This window comes from Anopheles cruzii, chromosome 3 (genome assembly GCF_943734635.1).
Source record: "Anopheles cruzii chromosome 3, idAnoCruzAS_RS32_06, whole genome shotgun sequence".
NCBI classification, from domain to species: domain Eukaryota; kingdom Metazoa; phylum Arthropoda; class Insecta; order Diptera; family Culicidae; genus Anopheles; species Anopheles cruzii.
In genome coordinates this window covers 80,055,559-80,074,548 of record NC_069145.1, presented here as the reverse complement: position 1 = coordinate 80,074,548, position 18,990 = coordinate 80,055,559, and the positions used below count along the sequence as shown (strand labels likewise).

Genomic DNA, 18,990 nt, shown 5'->3' with positions numbered 1-18,990 from the left:
TTAGCGAGATCATCGGAAACTAATATACGAGTATAACGTATATCTATAAATTAAACCCCCAAAGTACAGGAAATGTTTCAGACTAATCCCGATTTTGTGTCCCCTATACGCTCTATCACCCAGAGGCTGACATTTTATCCGAAATTGCGACAGTAATCATCTTAACGAACAACAGCTCCTGTCCAGATGATTGATGAGCGATATTAAAAGAAATTGATTTTGGGTACGCCAAGCCCACGGTTCAGTCAAACGAACCATCGTCGTTGTCGTTCCGTGTCTTTAGACCACGTGACACGGTAGCGGAAGACAATAATGTTACAAAACGGTTCCAACCCATGGGAAGATGAAATTAGTATTTTTAAAGGCGTTTCTACAGGAATCTATCTGCGAAAGCATATCACTTTTATACTACGCCTTGCTTCCCTTTATGTCCGCTCACGAGATTTATCGACGAATTCTGGAACACTGCGGCGTATAATGTCACAGACGTTTTCACAAACCGCTGATCATTGAAATGCTCCCTGGGAAACGATGCACGTTGCGCTCCAAGGTTCGGTTTCTAATCTCCGAACGTTGCGCAACTAAACCGAAAGCTCCGTTATAAAACCACGTACGACCAGATTCTGGTCCCGGAGTATCCCAGGTGTTAGATTCATCGAGAAAATCATGCCTCGCATGCCCTCCACAGAGCCCTTTGGTTTTCACAACGAAATGCATCGTTGCATTTTCCGGTAATCGATGGTGTGCGCCGGCCCGGTAACGGTGATGGTGTAACGATGATTCGTCCAAAACGGGAGGTAATTTAATTGGATTTTATTTTGACCTATCTCTACAAAAGGACCAGTTCACCTGAACCGCGCACACCAAACCCCGGGACCTGGATCAGATTTTTGAGATCCGTCCAGAAAAACCGTCATTCAGTCGACATCAGGAATGCTTACAAATCGTTCAACACGAGCACAGCATAAAATGCAATTATTGTCTCCCGCCTTTTCGGTGCTATCTTTTGTGCCGTGTGCTTGAATTCGCTCAGAATACATATTCTTTTTCTGCAAGGGGCTGTGCCTTTGCCCAGAGATACGTAGAATATGTTAAAATATTGAGTAATCACACCCTAGGCTTTGGAAAGATTGTTTTACATGGAATTGTAATACTTAATAGTAATACACTTTACGTCTTCCTTTATCTTTTAAGATCTTCTGCATAATACCATCAATTTGCAACCATGGCAATGAATGGCAATTTATTGGTTCTGCCTCCAATTTACACAAACGTCAGATTACTGTCCAGGGGGAACAAATCAGTCTCTGGAGACCACAATCGGTCCTATCTAGAGCTCACCATTGTTTTTTCGTTCACCCACTACGTCAATTAGACAGTCATTCCGATAGTAATACCCCCCGGCTAAGTCTTTACCGCTGTGCAATTCTTTCTCAGTTGACTTATCAATATTTTAACGTTATCGACCCCATGAGAGGATCCCTTACGAGAGGTGAGAACAAAGAGCGAAAGGATGGAACGCCAAACGGTGTTGTCCTCTAGAAGGTGATACTAATTCAATTAAACTTCTTCACCGCATGATGATAAGCTCAAGGTGTGGTTCTTGTGGGACTGCGGTGTAGATTAATTTTAATATTGCAAACCGATTTTCCAGCTCAAGGCAACATCTTCAATTTTAAAGCGGAAATTACAAACCAGTTCCAGTTCCGTTGCGCATATTTATTTATTGAGGAATGTGTAGAACACGAAAAGGGCTTCTCAGGAAAGGGTGGAACTATTTGTCAACCATGCTAAATGACGGTGTTGATGATGGTAGCCAATAGCCAATCGTCTTGAGGCATCTCGCCATGCAATCTTCCAACGGTGCAGCTCTGGAATACCGAGGAGACGGACGGACGGTAGTGCTGTATCATCTTAAGCCCCCGATGCCACCAGCAGTGTCTGGATAAGATCCATCTGCTTGAATGATGGGAAGGCACGTTTTGATCAATGATAACCGCACCAGACGGGCGACCCGGACTCGAGGACTCGGGGACTCGGGACGAAACGGGTGCCACGTTTGTGCGCTTCCCGACGATACAACGTGCTTCTTCCGCTGGCCTGTAACTGTCAGAAACAATCATAATCATGAAAACCAGCACGCCAAACGCAGGCCAAGCGCTAATACTTCCTTCTTCCGCCGGTGCAACCGTTGCGGCACTCGTGTTGACTGTGAAGTTCAAACATCACCAAGAACGTGGTTTGCGACCGCACGGGCAACAGTGACCGAGGAATCTTTGTCGTGAGGACCTCAGTTTCTGCAGCCATTATTCCCGGTCGAAAAAGCTGTCCCATGCAGCTGGACCTCATGTCTGTCGGTTGATTCGATCTAACGACAACGTCTTGTAAGGACGTCAGTTATCCGCCTGCATAACTTGTCCGAAGTTAATTAACTTACCTGACTTCTTATGTTACCCTGGCCAGCGGGTCTGTTCCTTTTCTGTAGACTGCGGACTTACTTGTCTGCCAACGAGAACCAAAGGCCACTAACCGCGCATCAGTTCCATTTTCTTAAGTGCTTTCGACGCCCCGGAAAGATAAAGACGCTGACAGGCGAAAAAACATTATTTTATCAATTTAGCTCCCAACTACCGTGTGTTCAGACTGGCGGGAACCGCGATTCCAGGGTCTCGCCGCCAGCAGGAATTCGGCTCGGTCTGTGTTTTCCTGATGAGGTCGAGCAAATTAATGAAACTATCGCTCCGGGAACCGAGGGATGCTTCGGAAGCGTCGGTAGTAGGACACCGTGTTCCGTTGTTGAGTGATCAGCTGCATGGTGGAAAACAACATTTATGCCAAGTTTCGTATTCTTTTCCGTTTGGATGGATGGATTGAGAATTTAATTGGTTTCATGTGCTCTGTTGACTCGATTGAATGTGACCAGATTAGCGGGTAGATTTGACAAGCATCATTTTACTATTTTCAACAGCCGCGGAACAAATACAAGCAAAAATCACAATCTGTTCTCGCACAGCCACCAGCCACAGATGGACGTTCAGCCATGTGGAACAGTGTCACACCGGACGTTCCCGCCGTAATGGCACAGATTTGCACCAAATCTTGTGCTCAGTTATCATCATTCGTTATCTCAGAATGCGCGTGTGTACTCTATGATAAATGACTGTCATTTCTGGTCCTGGGTACCAGGATGTTGAATTCTGCTGAGAGACGAGTCCAACATCCATTTGGCCCGTTGTCCTAATTTTGTCCTTTTTTGTCGTGTCTTTCAGTCCGTTGAACTTCGAGTTGTATGTTTGTAGCTATGCTTATAAAACTTCAACCATCTGTTTTAGGAGTAAACGTGAAAGTAAAACAAACCGCCGGGATATTGATTTCTTATCGCTGTTCATGACAATTGAATTCATTGGTTATGAAGCTAAGAAATACGACTGTTCCTGGTTCCCTTGTAAAGTAAAAATACATCTCATGAAAATAAGAAAAAAAAACCCTCCGCGTTAGGACTATCTGTGCCTCGTGCTCTGTCCTTTAACGTAAGCACCAGTTAATTTGAAACCTGTGAGCGCGGAAATTAAACGAGAAAGTACATTATCATTTATGCAATTACAACGATTAGCCACCCGGCGTTATCCAGTTCCTGGATCTCCATCTTCCTAACTAATCGACCGTCACGAACCCACCGCTGAGCGGATGTTTTCTACTGCCACAGAGTAGTGGTGGAATTTCTGTACATTGTTGTATTAGTGTACAAGCAACCACCGGCACGGCACCGAGTCCTTAATTCATAAATAATGAACGGTAATGCTGAGAGAACTGCATGCTGGCTTGCGCTTGGAACTGTCTGTTTGCCAGTCAGACGTCAATTCGTCCTCGTCCGCTGGCTCCACTGGCGAATCCAGGACTCGTACGAGTCCAGATTTGAACAACAAATTTCCCCACAAGTTGGCGCTACCCGAAGAACGCGCCTTGCACAGTTCGATCTAACACCCGAACCACTCCAGTGACCCAGACCAGAGACCTCTTCGGCGGTGGCTTCATAATTGCCTGTGCATGCTTACAGTCCGCGTACGGCCGAAGAACATGCTCGCTTTATCGTCCTTTTGAGTAAATGTATCAAGAACGTAAGAACGTGGTGTAGAACGCCGCGGTTTCTCGCACGGACGAGGTGGTACAGCTGACTTTTATGTGCCGCATTGTTTCGGGGCCCATGGGCTACCCCTATTGCCGAACTTCCCCTATTCCCCCATACGCACCAATAGCCTCCAATTCCTATGCAACTGCGCGCCACCTGCCCAGGTCCTCAAAGACGCTAGAAACCTTTCCCCTGCTTCCGTGAGTCCTCGAGCGAAACCTTTCCAGACGAGAGGCGCGCCTACCCGCGCGAGTTTATTGACTCAATGACCTTATTTCGATGCGACAGCGATTGCGGAACTGTTCCCGAGCCCCGACCGGCTGAGGGTTGAAGTTGCCCATTTTTCAACGTTCTAGTTCGTGTAAAGTTTCCGCCACCGTGGCTTCTAAGCGTGGCACACAGTTTGGCTTAAGGAGTTTTTTGTAACGACAAATGTTACCAGTGGTCCCGGCAATCGCCAGCCCTCAAGCGATGAATAGATTTAATTGGACGCTTGCAGTCCGTGAGTGGGTTCAAGCTGGCGGACGGGGTAACAAAACTGGAACGGTACATTATAATGTTTTTCTTCCCTCTTTTTTATCGATCGACGAACAGACTGTGGTCTACGACAATTATTTGCGTTCATCATTTGACCACTAGACACCTTGTCTCGTTCTCTATGGGTTTCATCGTGTGGGCAAATCTTGTCAGTCGGGCAAAGGCATTCACAGAAGTAGTATGTTTGGTTGAAATAGTACTTTGCTTTAACATCGAACAACATATCGGAATTTCTTGCAAACAAATTACGTGTGTTGAAGTTTTAGGTAAAACTTTCAAAATCATCTTCTAAAGCTTAGGTCAGGTTGCAATCGTCTCGATAATAATAAAAAATTATAAGATCAACCATCAAACGATTGAACGAATTCATAAACTACCACTTTTTATATATAAAATTATTTAAAAAGGCAACAGAAAGTTTGACAGAAGACCCGATGTGCGCGCCAAACGGTATTTTGTGTGTGTGTGCGTTTGGCTTCAATGCGAAACGTCACTTCATCGGTTCACCCAATTCGAGAGAGTTCATTCCAGAGAGTTCACCCAATTCGAGAGAGTTCATTCCAGAGAGTTCACCCAATTCGAGAGAGTTCATTCTCAATTCGGTTGTAGGAAATTCAAATATCCAAATTTGACATTTGCGACGACAGCGCCCTCTTGCGGAAAGCGTCCTTTACTATCGCTGACAGCTAGTTTCGGGAGGGGAAAACGAAATTATCATTCCAGAAGAAATTTCGTTGCAGCTCGCTCGCACTGTGATTTTCGTTTGTGAATTATCTCCGTGAATTAACTCCGTAAAGCATTCTTTTTGGCACAATTCTTGCCGGACGCCCATCCGCTCACCGGAGTCACTAAAGTGCGGGCCCTGCCAAGTGAATCGCTCACAGTTTTCGTGCGGAATGAAAAGCAGCACGTTGTACGATTCCGAAGACCAGCCACGAAAAGCACATCTTTTTGACAAGATGGCCGCCGATGACGAGCTCAACGTTGAAGAGATGCTAGAGGCACCGTACAAAAAGGAGGTAAGTGCCCACTGTTTACCTGAACCAAACTATACCTTTTCACCTTTATTATTATTATATAGCTATGTGTTATAGAATGTTTAATGTTGGCGTCCGTTCCGTGACTACTTTTACGGGTGTCGATGTTGTCCGAAAGTTGCTTGTGATGCGTGGTGCTGCGTAGCGCTACTGCTGCGCCGTGGATCGAGTAGAGAGGAATGGAACCCACTGTGTGTCATCATTTAAAAGTTGGCTTTGTGTTTTGAGCGAATGTTTTCCCATTTCTTTCCTCTGCACTCGATTCCACCGCAGTGCGTCGAAATTCCACGAAGGACTTTTATAAGAACCCATCCGTAAAACGGGAACTTTCACACAGTTGTTTGTTCGTTCTATTGTAAGTGCCGCCCTCGACGATACATCCGATGCTATTATTATATATGAATTTACTCACCACCACAAACTATATTAGTAAAGGTAAATGACATAAATTTTCCTCGTTTCTACATTTTATAGACGATACTAATGTCAGGTCCGGTATGAGTTTGGTACAGAGAATGTGTGTGTTCAGCTCCATGACAAAGGTACATACCAATTAATACAAGCCAAACAAACCATCAAAAACAATCTTCAAATACCTCCCACTTACGCTACAATAGAAGACCGCGACCGAAGATTCTCGATCTTTCTTTCAACGATTACGCGAATTCCCGCAGCGTAAACATTAAGCCAAAAGTACACAGACCTTTCCAGGCCACAATCACTCGGTTGCTACTTTCACTTTCCGGATCCTACCAATCTGTTCCAATGTTGCTGATTTTGTTTTGTTTTTTATTTGTCACTTGTTCTTTGTCCCCACAAACCGCGAACAATCTTATCCCTTTTTCCCGTACCAAAACAAAACCGACTCTCCGCTGCCGATGAACAGAACTGAAGTGATTAAAGTGAAACTTTCTCTTTATTTTTCTAGGCTGATCTCTGTAAGAGCTGCTCTGTGTCTGCTGGTCGGAATGATAATAGTAGGCAATGAAACAATAGATCAGTCGCCAATAGACACAGCCCACAGAAAAGAAAAGGACCAGCTCCTTGCCACTTGCTGTGGTTTGCAAAAAAAAAAAGAAACACGCAATTCATTCGGCCACGAAACCGCGGCTCACAATGATAATCACAAAAAGTACGCATTTAAACCAGAAACCAAACCCAGGAATCGTACGAGCGGAGGAACGATGTGTACGTGTGCGTGCGTGCGCGCGCGTTTGTGTCAGTGGCATTTGTTTCCTTGATCGTCGTCCTTCGCTCATGCGACTCTCCTCGAATATTTCTCTCCTTTCTCTCTATCTCTCTCTCTTCTATCATTTTCTGCATAGTGTGCAACTTTTAAGTGCAGTTACGGCGATTGCAACAAATTAGATATTCTAGGCCACCGTGCCAAACCTATAGAAGTAGCCTAAACACGCGTCTCTTGACGTGACATTGATTTTTAATCCCCAATGCTTGCCAACTGGCCAGTCAGTTGCCAAAAAAACGGAAACCACAAAGTGACCATTGATCACCCGGGAGGGTAACACATCGTGCTCTGCGAGGCAAGTTTCATCGTTCAATGGTTTTTATTATACTACATTTTTCTCGTCCTAGAATGACGATATTATGCACCGGCTCTGCGTAGTCCTCTCTATGGAGACCTCTCTTATGCTAATCTCGCATCTAACATGATAAGGTTATTATGCGCTTGAACTTATGACTTAAATAGCCGTACAAAATGCGCCCACCCGCGCGCATGTTTTACGTTATTTTTCTTTTCGAAACGAGTCACTTTGGTCACGTAAGCTCTATAGGTGTGGATGTGCGTAACGAGAACAAGTAATTTGCAACGTTTTGGCCAAACCGATTGTGTAAGTTCTTGTTGCATAAAAAACACAAGTATCTCCTCGTTCTAGATATCAGCCACTACTCAACCAACCGAATTACCCGATAGCAAAACCGGCCTCAACGCAAAGCCTTCCCGTCCTTCCACGTAAAACCATCGCCGGGTCCGGCTCAATACTTGGGGTGTCTCTCTTTACAGGTTCATTCTGGGGGCGAGAACAGAGTTGTCAGTCGAGCAGCCGAGTTGGTGTCCGTTGGGAGCGACTGGCTGTGGCTCAACTACCTCCTAATTTCTCTGTCGGTCTATTCTAGGTTTGCTAAGATTGCTCGGTATCGTATGTGTCTGCATCTGCACGTGTCGCCTTTTGCTCTGACCGGTTGCGAGTAGAAAAACAATGAGGAAATTCGCTTCTTCAGGCCCCACGTTTCGGTGACATTCGCGTCAATCGACGTGTTCCGTTTGTTTCTCTTTGACCCCTTTTGACAGATTCTTTGCAGATTCGTTTGCAGAAGGAAGCCACGATAAAGTATATAATTATGTATAGTTTTTATTGTGGTCTTCGGGTGGGTCTTCACTCCCGGTCCCCTCCGGTGGCAGGGTTTGATGCCTACAGAAATGAGGCATAGTATTAACACCACTCTCCTAGAGACACGTAACACGCTGTAGAACACGTTTTCCCAAACGCGAATCGAACATTCGAGCCGACCTTAAAAGCGATATTTTCATTTTGCAGATTAATTGCTTTTAATGTGATCCACAATCTCTGGTTCAAACACGATTAAAGGTTGTGGTGTGAAGGCTTCACAAACATGCTTTCATTCTTGCAACGGTGACCTCGATCCTCTCAACTGTAAGTTTGTGTGGTTCCCATAACCGAGTACAATGTGTTGTATTTGCAGAATCTTCGTTCGCAAACACTCAAACCCTACGGCACGTAGTTGGCGTAGAACTTTGTGCTTGTCGCAGTGTTCTAATGGCTGCTAAGATGCTGTGGTACCGGCAAGCCTCCGCGGATGCTGCGTAATCGAAAACAATCAGTGTCTATTCCTCTTTTTTCTGCGTAGGTTTACCGCGGGTCACGTTTGGTGTATCGTCCGCCCTCCCTCAACGACGGTGCCACTAAAGAGGGTGTGAAGCAAAACGGGGCTTCGAGATCATACACACACAGAATTCCATCACACAGAGTGACCGTCATTTGCGAGCTGACACAAAATCAAACTACTTTTAATTGATACGCCGCGGCAGTGCACGCCACTGCCGCCAATGCGCTCAATGCCACCTTCGTAGTGCTTTACTAATCAATTTATATTTCTCGTTTTCTCTTTCCTCTCTTTTTTTGTTTGTTTATTTTCTTCTTTTTTATTCAACTCTATCGCGCTTCGTTCGCCATCGTCTGTGGTGTCGTACTGACGAAATCGAAAACATCATTTTCATTTTTTTGAAACGAATCTATATTTTCGGTGCGAACGATATGCAACAACCAACCCCCGGCGCGCCGTTTTCGCACACTGGCAACTAACCCCCTTTACCCTCCCTTGGTCTCCTGCGCTCTTGGCCCGCTAAAATGTATCTTCAACCTCCTCGCAGGACGAATCGTCTCCGGTAAACAATGGCACCAGCAATGGCGAGAAGAAATCAAAGGAAAATGGGCACAGCAAATCATCATCCGGGTAAGTTTTTCCGGCCCATTGGTTGACTGGAAAAGCGAACGCGAATTTTCATGTTAAATAATGCATTTTATTCCCCACGGTTTTCAGTCGCTCGCGAGACCGTGATCGTGCCCGAGAACGTGATCGTGAACGTGAGCGCGAAAAGGATCGGGACAAGGATGGCGGTGAAGGTCGCTCGCGAAAGGAGCGCTCTCGCTCACCGCGACCACGCGACAAGGAGCGTCGCCGAAGCAAAGACAAGGACCGCAGCAAATCCCGTTCGCCTCGCCAAGAGCGCTCCAAGGATCGCAAGGATAAGGAGCGTGGAAAGGAGCGTGGGGTCGATCACCACCACCAGCGTGTACCGGAGAAGCGACGATCCCGTGACCGTGCAGCTCACGCCGACCGCCGCCGATCTCGCGAGCGCGATAACAACCGCCGCCGAAGCCGGTCGCGTGAACCGGGCCGACGGCGTCGATCGATGTCACCGAAACCTTTCAGACGGGGTGGACGAGGTCTTGGTTACGGTAACTTTCGGGGCGATCGCTCTCCACCGGAAGAGATCAGCCAAGAAGATCGCGATGCACGGACCGTATTTTGTATGCAACTATCCCAGCGCATCCGGGCCCGTGACCTCGAAGAGTTCTTTTCGAGTGTGGGAAAGGTGCGGGACGTTCGGTTGATCACGTGCAACAAAACGAAACGGTTCAAGGGAATCGCGTACATCGAATTTAAGGATCCAGAGTCGGTCGCGCTAGCGCTCGGTTTGTCCGGCCAGCGGCTACTCGGTATTCCGATCAGCGTGCAGCACACGCAAGCCGAAAAGAATCGCATGGCCAATCAGCCGCCGCCGCCCCCACCAAAGAACCCGGTCGGACCGATGCGACTGTACGTGGGTTCGCTTCATTTCAACATCACCGAAGATATGCTGAGGGGCATTTTCGAGCCATTCGGGAAAATCGATAACATTCAGCTGATCATGGACACGGACACGGGCCGCTCGAAAGGATACGGATTTATCACCGTGAGTATTTCGCCTTCCGCTTTCGATTTTTAGCTTAGCGTAATTGGTTTGTGGCATACCCTTGACTTGGTTATGATTTTTGGTTTATGATCGAGGGGCAAAAGTATGCTAAATCAAATGGGTATCTTGTTCTCTTACGAACAGGGTTAAATCTTGCTACAAATGATTTCACTCGACCGAATGGAGTTTAATCGTACCGAAGGGTGAGATTTTACAAATGCAATACTAAACAGAAATCGTGGCCGTTCTTTTGCCTACTTCCTTTGACATGGCTACCGTTGTTGGTCCATAATCGAGGGGCCCAAAGTATGCTAAAGTGCTTTCAAAATAGATCTTACAAAAGTGGATTGTTTTCCTTAAACATTCTTAAAATGGAATCTCATCGTCAACTGATCGTACACGATCTATGAAAGCCAGGAAGGATGAATGTGGTTTTCGCATACCCTTGACTTGGTTATGATATTTAGTTTGTAACCGAGGGGTTAATGTATGCCAGAGAAACACTTGCGATCTCGCCGAACTCAAGGTTTCATTATTGTCCACCATCGATGAAACCGTTCGCACCGTGAGGTCGCACATCGATCTTAGTATCTGTTTATCGAGCACACAAACCCTAACCCATGGCTTGTGCTTTCTCTTCCATCCAGTTCCACAATGCCGACGACGCAAAGAAAGCCCTGGAGCAGCTGAACGGTTTCGAGCTTGCCGGTCGCCCGATGAAGGTTGGCAACGTGACCGAGCGACTGGATGTGACCACACATGCTTCACTCGACACAGACGAGATGGATCGTAGCGGTATCGAACTCGGTGCCACGGGGCGATTGCAGCTCATGTTCAAACTAGCCGAAGGAGCTGGTCTCGCCGTGCCCCGCGCGGCCGCTGATGCTCTGCTGGCGACCGCACCCCAGCCCATTCCACAGCAACCCATCCAACAGTCGCCTCCGATTGCCACCCAGTGCTTCCTGCTGTCGAACATGTTCGATCCCAGCACGGAGACAAACCCGAGCTGGGACGTGGAGATACAGGACGACGTCATAGAGGAGTGCAATAAGCACGGTGGAGTGCTGCACGTCTACGTCGATAAACTGTCCCCCGCCGGCAATGTGTACGTCAAGTGTCCCAACATTGCGACGGCCGTGCTAGCTGTGAACGCACTGCACGGTCGGTGGTTCGCTGGACGCGTCATCGGTGCGGCGTACGTGCCCCTGGTCAACTATTACAACCTGTTCCCCGATGCTGCCCAATTGGTGACGCCCTTGCAACCGAAAAGATTAGGTTGAACCACCAAATGTGAAGTAGAGACGAGAGATAACTCTCGCTTGATAGTTTTGCTTGACTAACCGAATTCGAAACTTTTGATCGCTTTCAAATGTGAACAGCAATAGTCGTATTCTCGCGACGACGGGTCTCTCGTGGGTTGTGTTGCAACCAAGCTACTATAAAGGGGAACTGCTACGGATCGATTTCTTTTGAGTGTAACATGTGATAGGAGGTCGCAGAGCCACCCCAGCCCCAAGTACACCCTCTGTCGTGTGTATTTACAACTATTCGTTTGGTAGGATGTTTGAATGGCATCAAATTGATTGCTAATTTCGGAGCATTCGAAAAAGGACAACATGCCCCATTCATTGCAAAATGCCTGTATTAGGCATTAGAGGTTCGCAGGTTGCGAAGTCTGTGTGTGGCAAGCAATTGGGCGCGGTGTTAGTAACGTCGCGTTTTGTGTTTCGCGATGTTCTTAGCATGAATTTTAATAAGAGTAAGAAAAACAATCTAACAACCACAGCCTTGTACAAAAGATGCATTGACCACTCTTCGAGTCCCGTGCATCTCGTTGGGCGGGAAGCGGATCGGAAAAAGCGCCGTCAATTTCGTATTTCGCTCGAACGTTAGTAATAAAACACTTCACGTTGGGTTGGGTGTCGTGCTAAAGGGGCACACAAGAGGCAAATGGTTTGAAGCACAGGATTAAAGGTGTCATTAATTATTATTATTAAGATAGTGTTAGGAATTTTAGGATGACTAGGCGAGGTTCGCGCAGTGTACGGCCGATGACGCTGTAGTTTGTGTGGAAACGAAAATTAGCAGAAGCGAATAAAATCGGGGGTACTATCGAGAAGAACGCGATCGTTGTATTTTTGTTGCCCGAAAACGAAACAAGAAATAAATTAAATAAGCTATACTTTATTGCTTTTATTCAGAGTCCCGAGTACTACACATCAAATGTTTGATACATACAAAAATATACACTCTGTTCACCTTTCCATTGTGTTTTCCCAACGTGGTGCAGCTTACTTCTCTCCGGTTGTCGACGTCGGCTTCGGCGGGGGCTTCAGAATGCCCTTCCGGCGCAGATAGCGCACGATCAGTGGGGTCGCCCCGAGAGTGATGCTTATTCTAACCGGCGCAAACACCTTGTGGATTGCGTAAGCGATAACGAACGTTCCGGCACCGGCACCGGCCTTGCTGGCCAGCGCCGAATCTCCCCAGCCGAAGCGTTCCAGCAGCGCCACCATATCTATTCCACTGTGAAGAAGAAACAAAATGCCAATCAAGAAACGATTCAAAGCCTTGTTGAATGGCTTGATTAAATCAATGATGACTGCGTTATTTGTTGAACCTTCCGCGCGGAGATCCAAAATTGCTCGGCCAAGCCGCGTTAAAAATCCGCCAAAAGTAACAGGAGGCAGCACTTTTTATGGCAGGCTAGGCAGAAAAGCGTACAAGGCAAATTGCCTACATTTAAGCGAGTTTCAATCTCGACTGTCGAATTTTACTTCTTTTCGCGTAATAACGTGCTTATGGTGGACAATACAACGACAGTTTGTGGCTGTACAAAAGTGGAAACGAACCTGGAGACTAGCAGGTAACATGTACCGAGCGAGACTAAACTGATGCTAACGTGAAACACGAGCACCGTCGAGCCGTACTCTTTGATCGCCTTCTTGAGGCGATCTTTGCGCGAGACGGGGACCTGCGCTTCCGGCGGGGCTATCGGTGGCTGTTGTCGTTCCTCGTTAGTCACATTAGTAGATGCATTACCTTTCGATTGAGCATTATGAACTGCCGGCGCAGTTTGAATGCCACGCGACAGCGCTGATGCCAATGGCTGACGCGAGTTACCAGAAAACGGCCGTCGGAAACTGATCGACGGTCCGATGATCGAATGGTTTGGCGAAGTTAGCGTGAGCAACTGGCAAAGGTTAGTGATTGAGCCTGCGCCACCCTTCGCTCGATCTGTCCTACCTTCTACTCCCTTGACCGGCCGATCTTCGTAGCTGGACCAATCGGAGCGCACCTCCTGCCGCAGGTTAGTGTAGTGCGACGAGTTCAGTTCGTGCGACAAGAACTTGCTTTCCTGTGCCCAAGCACCGCCCGGCATGTTAAGGTGCGTGAACTTGTGCATTCCTCCAAACGGGCTCGGCACATTGCTCTGCATGGCCGAATTTAGGCTCACGGCACCGCGGCAATCGTATGACTCGACGTGCGGATCGACTGCCGTGTTGGCCGAGGAACTGCTCATGTCGACCGTTACATCGATAGGGCTGCCACTTGGGGCCGTCGATTGGTGCGTTAACATTGCGGACGCGTTAATATCGCGCGAGCGGAGCGGCGAAAAGCGGCTCGTCTCGGTAGCGTCGATGTTGGGCGGAAGTGGCAAAACGGCCGCCAGCGGATAGGTGCGTTGAATCGTCATGTGCAGTCCAGATGAATGCTTCGGCGTTTGCTTGACCGATCCAGCGGCGCCACCTGCAACGGTAGGTAAAGGTAAGTTAGAACGTGATTGTAGAACCGTCGAATGCCCGTCAAACAACGTAATTGACTGCTTTGCTGTGTGTCTTAATCATGGGAGTCTATTGCGCAGACAAAACGACACCGAAAGGTAATAAAAATTAATATTTAAAAACCAAGTATGGCGTCATGTCCACTGCTTAGGAATGCAAATTTCTCCCACCGGCACACACAAACACAGAGCAAACGCCAATGCAACGCTAAACGGGAAATGCGACACATCTCCATTGCAGAGGCAAACAATGTTGCAACTCGCGATCGCAAAAACCGGTTGTAAGCGGTTGCACCGCGATCGCAGCTTTGTTTTGAAATAGCCTACTACAATTTGCAACCGAAGCATCTTTTTTTCACTCACCTTCCAGCGTGCCGATGATACCGGTAGACATTGTTCGCTGTCCGCTGGCGGCGGTTTTGGCCAGGGCGACCTTGAATACATGCTGCACTTGCTGCGCCATCCTTCCGATTACCGTGGAAACCTTTTTTGTTATTTATATGCGCCCTTGAACTCTATTGCCTATGCTTTATGCTGTATGTATTGCGAAAACAGTCTACGAACAATCGTCTTTACAACTAATTCTCGCTCACTAACGAATAGGTAACGGGTGCGCCACGACAACGCTAGTACAATGTTCTACAATGACCGAGGAACGACTGAACCGTTTTTGCAACTGAAGCCACGCATACCCCCGGGCGCGTGCAACTATGTCTTTATGAAAGGTCCCGCGTCCCGCGCCTCACCCGACCGCATTTAAGGGATGACGAGATTCGTTGAAACGTTCCTCTTCGCCCGGGATGTTAGTCGTTCTGGCGTTTTTTATCCGTGTATTATGTACCAGCGCGCCGTGTATGTATTGTGCGGTGCGTTCTTTGCTGTGTGGCGAGAAAAATAAGAAAAATAAATATGAAACCGACCATCGAACAACCAAAATCGCACATAAATGACACACTAAGAGAAATATCCTTCTAGAAGCTTGGTTATATTGCCCTAGGAGGATGGTTCCAGATTCTTGTATCCGCTGTGACCGTAAATGGTTGCTCAGAATCCTATTTTTGTACACAACGAGTGTGAGACGAAACGGAGGTTTAGCACAAAAATGATCGACAGGTGATTGAGTACGAACGCCGTCGTCCCTCATCGACATGAGAAAGAACTCCGAAAGAAAGTCTCATTTGGCAGAGGGCAAAGTCTCATCCGGTGAACCGCGTTCGATCCATTTAAACAAGAAGTAAAGGAAAATTTCCACCTCCTCCAATGTCAGCTGATCTGTGCGTGATCGACCACCAACCAGTTCGTGGACATACGATTGGACCATTGGGATAAATAGGAGGCAATTGAATTAATTGAGCGATGGTCTGCTAAAGTTGTTCCGCATAATCGTGAGGCGTGCCTGGCAGTCGTACCCCGTAGTCTGCCCATGGTGCGAATAAGTGCCGGTTTCCAAATCATGCCTCAATCTCATCATCATTCTCGAGTGTTAAAAGCTATACGTTTAAAAAAATACAGTCCAATATTAAACACAAAAGTTTTGCAAACTCATTGACATAAAAACAAACAATAGAGAAAAATCATTCGTTTTATCTGTTCCGTTTTTTCTTATCAGTTTGGACTGATAAACTATTCACCTGCTTCCAATGATCATAGCTTGGAAAACGTGTAAAAATGCCTTAAAGTTGCTCAATATGTAACAGTATCTCTTAAAAATTGAAAGATTTGATGGAATAAAAACCTGTATTTTAATAATAATAAAATTTAATAATTTTAGTAAATACAAGATTGTTTTGATGCCTAACTTATCGTACATAAACCGCAAGGCGTTAATATCGCAAGGCGTTTTACCGGGTCTACCGATACGGCGGAAATCCCATTTAATACACCCAACAGCACTAAATTTCTTCTGCAAAACATACCCGTTTCCTTAACAAAAGTTCTTACTAAAGATTGATCAAAGAAAACTACGTAAATTATCATAAATATCACCACTCTCTGTCGGCAAAACAAACAAAATATGACATTAAACGTCAGCCGGTTGCCCAGCCCTCCAGCTAGCAACCCTCAGGATCAAGCAATTAATTTACCATTTCATTCGAATGCTCGAAATCGGAAAATACAATTCTCAAACATGTCATAATAGAGTATAGTTTTATTCAAATAGTCATTTCATGCATTAATTTCCTCAAATCACTTGCGGTGGCGAGGGAAAGATCAGTTGATAGTAGCCCGCCAACGGTACTAGAGCGTGCCGTTTGGTTGGAATAATCTCGTTCAATCTCTCTTTCGGGTTCTTCCGAAAGCTTTTCCTCCCGTTGTTCCGGGTTACCGCTGTACGTTCGCTCCACGATCTTCAACTCTCCGAAACAGACTTCTCCTATGGCAAGGGGCGCCTTAACATCCGTCTCCCGGTACACCTGCTGCCGTCCGTTCAGTAGCCTGAAGCTCGGAACATCTTCATGCTTTCGCATCCAAAGAGGGCTGGTTAACATTTGTTGTTTAACGAAGTTTGAAGCCTTATAGCATTGACCGGAACAAAAGTTTTTTCGCTCCGTGATGTCGAACACCTTATTGCGGGTCCCAGAAATCGCGTACTGCTGTTTCGGAATGCTGTTTAATATAAAACATAGAACAGACTTTCGGTTAATCGTGCGTTTGATGATGTGCGCTGAAACTTACTTTTTCAACTCGGTATCGCACAAGGGGTAACCGCAAAGTTTCACTATGGCCCGCTCCTGAATGATGTCTTCCATGTGGCACTGGTTGATATCTCTTAGCATCGTGAGAAACTCTTCCTCCGATCGTCCCGCCTCAATCAGAGTCTCCACGATATGCTGCGCTTTTGCGTTGCATTCTTTTTTCTTGCGCAGCGCCTTCTGAAGCTGTTCTTTGCTGCGGTTTGAGAAAGTTCCAGTCAGAAACGAATTGCTACGTTCCACTTCAAACGTACCTGAAATTCCGTGCTCGACGAGGAAGGTTCGCGCGATTAACTTTTGTTGCCGTTTCCTTCGGAACATGGCCATTACGGAAAACATTTATATCTTCGTTCCACATTTCGTATTATTTAGTGGCCAGGAATCTGTGCGATGATCGGAATGTAAACAAAACACGAAAACGCAGGCCGTTTGACATTCGACATTTCGTCCCAGTGCAAATTGTACACACTATACAAACTGCCCTTTCTAATCCTTTTTAAATTTGGACGGTTTTTTGGTTTTCTTTTAGCATGCTCATTGATCTTTTCGATACACTTCTTCGACTACGATCGTTCCTTCCACGGTGCGTACTTGGGAATTACTTGCCCCAGTTTGTGCACATTCTGCTTCGTTTTCCACATCTCTGTCCATCTGCACGTTGTGATGCCGCGCTGTGTGCCTCTTCAGCAGCGAAGATTGAATAAAGGTTTTACCGCAAACATCACAACTAAATGGCCTTTCACCGGTATGCGTCCGTTCATGGATGGTGAGTGTACGTTTGCGAGTGTACGCCACACCACAGACACCACAAGTATAAGGCTTTTCCCCCGTGTGGGACAGTTCGTGCCGCTTTCGGTCGGAGGTATTATAGAAACACATGGGACAATAACTGCACCGGTACGGTTTTTCCCCCGTATGCAACCGCTGGTGGAGCCGCAAGTGTTGCTGCACTTTAAATTGTGCCGAACAGACGACACATTGGTACGGCTTCTCCTCCGAATGGCACGCCCGAATGTGATCCTCCATATTTCGCTTACGAGCGAATGATTTCGAACAGTAAGAGCAACCGAATGGTCGCTCCGTTTGGTGACAAACTTGATGGTTTTTCAGATTGAGTTCGGAGAAGAAACGCTTCTTACAAACAGTGCACACAAACGGTCGTTCCCCGGTGTGCGATCGCTCGTGGATCGTTAGTAGCGCACTGCTGACGGCACGGAAAGGACACTCGCGACACGGGTACAGTTTTCCCAACTGGTTCGATCGGACAAACTGATGAATGCGCAGATTTTTCGATGAGTTGAAGGCCCGAAAACAAACGTTGCATTTGAACGGCTTGTCCGATTGCTGCCGTTCTTCATTCCACCGTAGCTTGAGGGAATGGTGCTGCTGTGCATGCTCCACTAGATCTTCCTCGTTTTCAAACATCTCTTTGCAATGTGTTACACAGCAAAACCTTGGGCATTTAAACTCACTGCCACCCGCTTCCTTTGTTAAACATTGCTCAAGTATATCGATATCCAAGGACTGCGCCGCAACGGTATCTTCATCCTTTTCTTCTAAAAGTTCAGGTTTCCTCTGGCACTCAGTACAGATTGCTCTCGTCGAATCGGAGCCCGATATATCAGCACCGTCCGGTATCGGTCGTATCATGTAAGATTGCCCGGAATTGTTACTAGGCTTGCCACACATATAGCAAGCGGTAGAGATGATTTCGATCGTCGTATACTTATGATCGATCAGTTCACTTGTGCCCTGCGCTGGAATCAAGCACGACGCCACGTTGTGGTCTGGTAAGAAGGATTCTTCCTTGGGGTCACCCTCTTCCGTGGTCGCACTTCGAAGAGATTTGTCCGATTGGAGCAGTTTGTCTCGAAACGAGTACACGGTTTGCAGCTCCAGAAAGCATCGTTCACACATGTTCTGGGGAAAACAATCATCCTCCGAGATCTGCAACGGATAGTGGAAGCAAAGTTTCTTCAACGTACGGATCTCAAACTATCGTTTCACATACCTGTAGATGGAACAGCTCGTTCATTACCATTCCCGCGGAAACATCGCGGAAGAAAACACGAAAAATAGATATCAATCCGTCCTCCTCTTCACCCAGTTGCTCCAAACAAACACGGCACAGGGATTGCATTTTCACGTTTTCTGCGGAACCATATCGTTTAAAGATTATTTCACCCACAAATGCACCAAAGTTTCTTGCCCAACAAAATATTGCACTTTTGACCGCATTTTGTTGACAAACATTGTCGCTGTCAAACTGACAGCACACACACACACACGATCACAATTTGTTTCCAGACGTC

At 46.7% G+C, this 18,990-nt stretch overlaps 4 protein-coding genes across 4 annotated transcripts; 1 reads left to right on the top strand and 3 right to left on the bottom strand.

Moving 5' to 3' along the window:
• The first annotated feature begins 5,397 nt into the window (after positions 1–5,397).
• LOC128272287 (RNA-binding protein 39) lies at positions 5,398–12,373 on the top strand. Its single transcript, XM_053010065.1, has 4 exons — positions 5,398–5,685; positions 9,116–9,198; positions 9,286–10,201; positions 10,849–12,373. Exons 1-4 carry the CDS (start codon positions 5,563–5,565, stop codon positions 11,479–11,481), a joined length of 1,755 nt encoding a protein of 584 aa, XP_052866025.1. The 5' UTR covers positions 5,398–5,562; the 3' UTR covers positions 11,482–12,373.
• Positions 12,374–12,379: 6 nt separating this feature from the next.
• Positions 12,380–15,969, bottom strand: LOC128272290 (uncharacterized). Its single transcript, XM_053010068.1, has 4 exons — positions 15,902–15,969; positions 14,349–14,863; positions 13,054–13,951; positions 12,380–12,727 (listed from the first exon to the last, which is right to left on the bottom strand). The coding sequence occupies exons 2-4, from the start codon at positions 14,446–14,448 to the stop codon at positions 12,493–12,495; spliced, it is 1,233 nt and encodes a 410-aa protein (XP_052866028.1). The 5' UTR covers positions 14,449–14,863; positions 15,902–15,969; the 3' UTR covers positions 12,380–12,492.
• Positions 15,970–16,130: 161 nt separating this feature from the next.
• LOC128272291 (putative RNA polymerase II subunit B1 CTD phosphatase RPAP2 homolog) lies at positions 16,131–17,068 on the bottom strand. Its single transcript, XM_053010069.1, has 3 exons — positions 16,933–17,068; positions 16,662–16,874; positions 16,131–16,592 (listed from the first exon to the last, which is right to left on the bottom strand). The coding sequence occupies exons 1-3, from the start codon at positions 17,034–17,036 to the stop codon at positions 16,139–16,141; spliced, it is 771 nt and encodes a 256-aa protein (XP_052866029.1). The 5' UTR covers positions 17,037–17,068; the 3' UTR covers positions 16,131–16,138.
• A 144-nt stretch (positions 17,069–17,212) lies between these two features.
• Positions 17,213–18,818, bottom strand: LOC128271097 (zinc finger protein ZFP2-like). The gene is made up of 2 exons (XM_053008533.1): positions 18,690–18,818; positions 17,213–18,625 (listed from the first exon to the last, which is right to left on the bottom strand). Exons 1-2 carry the CDS (start codon positions 18,816–18,818, stop codon positions 17,213–17,215), a joined length of 1,542 nt encoding a protein of 513 aa, XP_052864493.1.
• Positions 18,819–18,990: the final 172 nt, after the last annotated feature.

What these genes read in the sequence shown, in the direction of transcription:
- LOC128272287 (XM_053010065.1), top strand. Translation starts at nt 5,563, where the DNA reads ATGAAAAGCAGCACGTTGTACGATTCCGAAGACCAGCCACGAAAAGCA. An exon ending in CACAGCAAATCATCATCCGG is followed by an intron (nt 9,199 to 9,285) that starts GTAAGTTTTTCC and finishes CACGGTTTTCAG; the next exon opens with TCGCTCGCGAGACCGTGATC. An exon ending in AAGGATACGGATTTATCACC is followed by an intron (nt 10,202 to 10,848) that starts GTGAGTATTTCG and finishes TCTTCCATCCAG; the next exon opens with TTCCACAATGCCGACGACGC.
- LOC128272290 (XM_053010068.1), bottom strand. Translation starts at nt 14,448, where the DNA reads ATGGCGCAGCAAGTGCAGCATGTATTCAAGGTCGCCCTGGCCAAAACC. An exon ending in TATCATCGGCACGCTGGAAG is followed by an intron (nt 13,952 to 14,348) that starts GTGAGTGAAAAA and finishes CTACCGTTGCAG; the next exon opens with GTGGCGCCGCTGGATCGGTC. An exon ending in TGTTACCTGCTAGTCTCCAG is followed by an intron (nt 12,728 to 13,053) that starts GTTCGTTTCCAC and finishes TCTTCTTCACAG; the next exon opens with TGGAATAGATATGGTGGCGC.
- LOC128272291 (XM_053010069.1), bottom strand. Translation starts at nt 17,036, where the DNA reads ATGTGGAACGAAGATATAAATGTTTTCCGTAATGGCCATGTTCCGAAG. An exon ending in CGTCGAGCACGGAATTTCAG is followed by an intron (nt 16,875 to 16,932) that starts GTACGTTTGAAG and finishes CTCAAACCGCAG; the next exon opens with CAAAGAACAGCTTCAGAAGG. An exon ending in TGCGATACCGAGTTGAAAAA is followed by an intron (nt 16,593 to 16,661) that starts GTAAGTTTCAGC and finishes TATATTAAACAG; the next exon opens with CATTCCGAAACAGCAGTACG.
- LOC128271097 (XM_053008533.1), bottom strand. Translation starts at nt 18,818, where the DNA reads ATGCAATCCCTGTGCCGTGTTTGTTTGGAGCAACTGGGTGAAGAGGAG. An exon ending in ACGAGCTGTTCCATCTACAG is followed by an intron (nt 18,626 to 18,689) that starts GTATGTGAAACG and finishes TATCCGTTGCAG; the next exon opens with ATCTCGGAGGATGATTGTTT.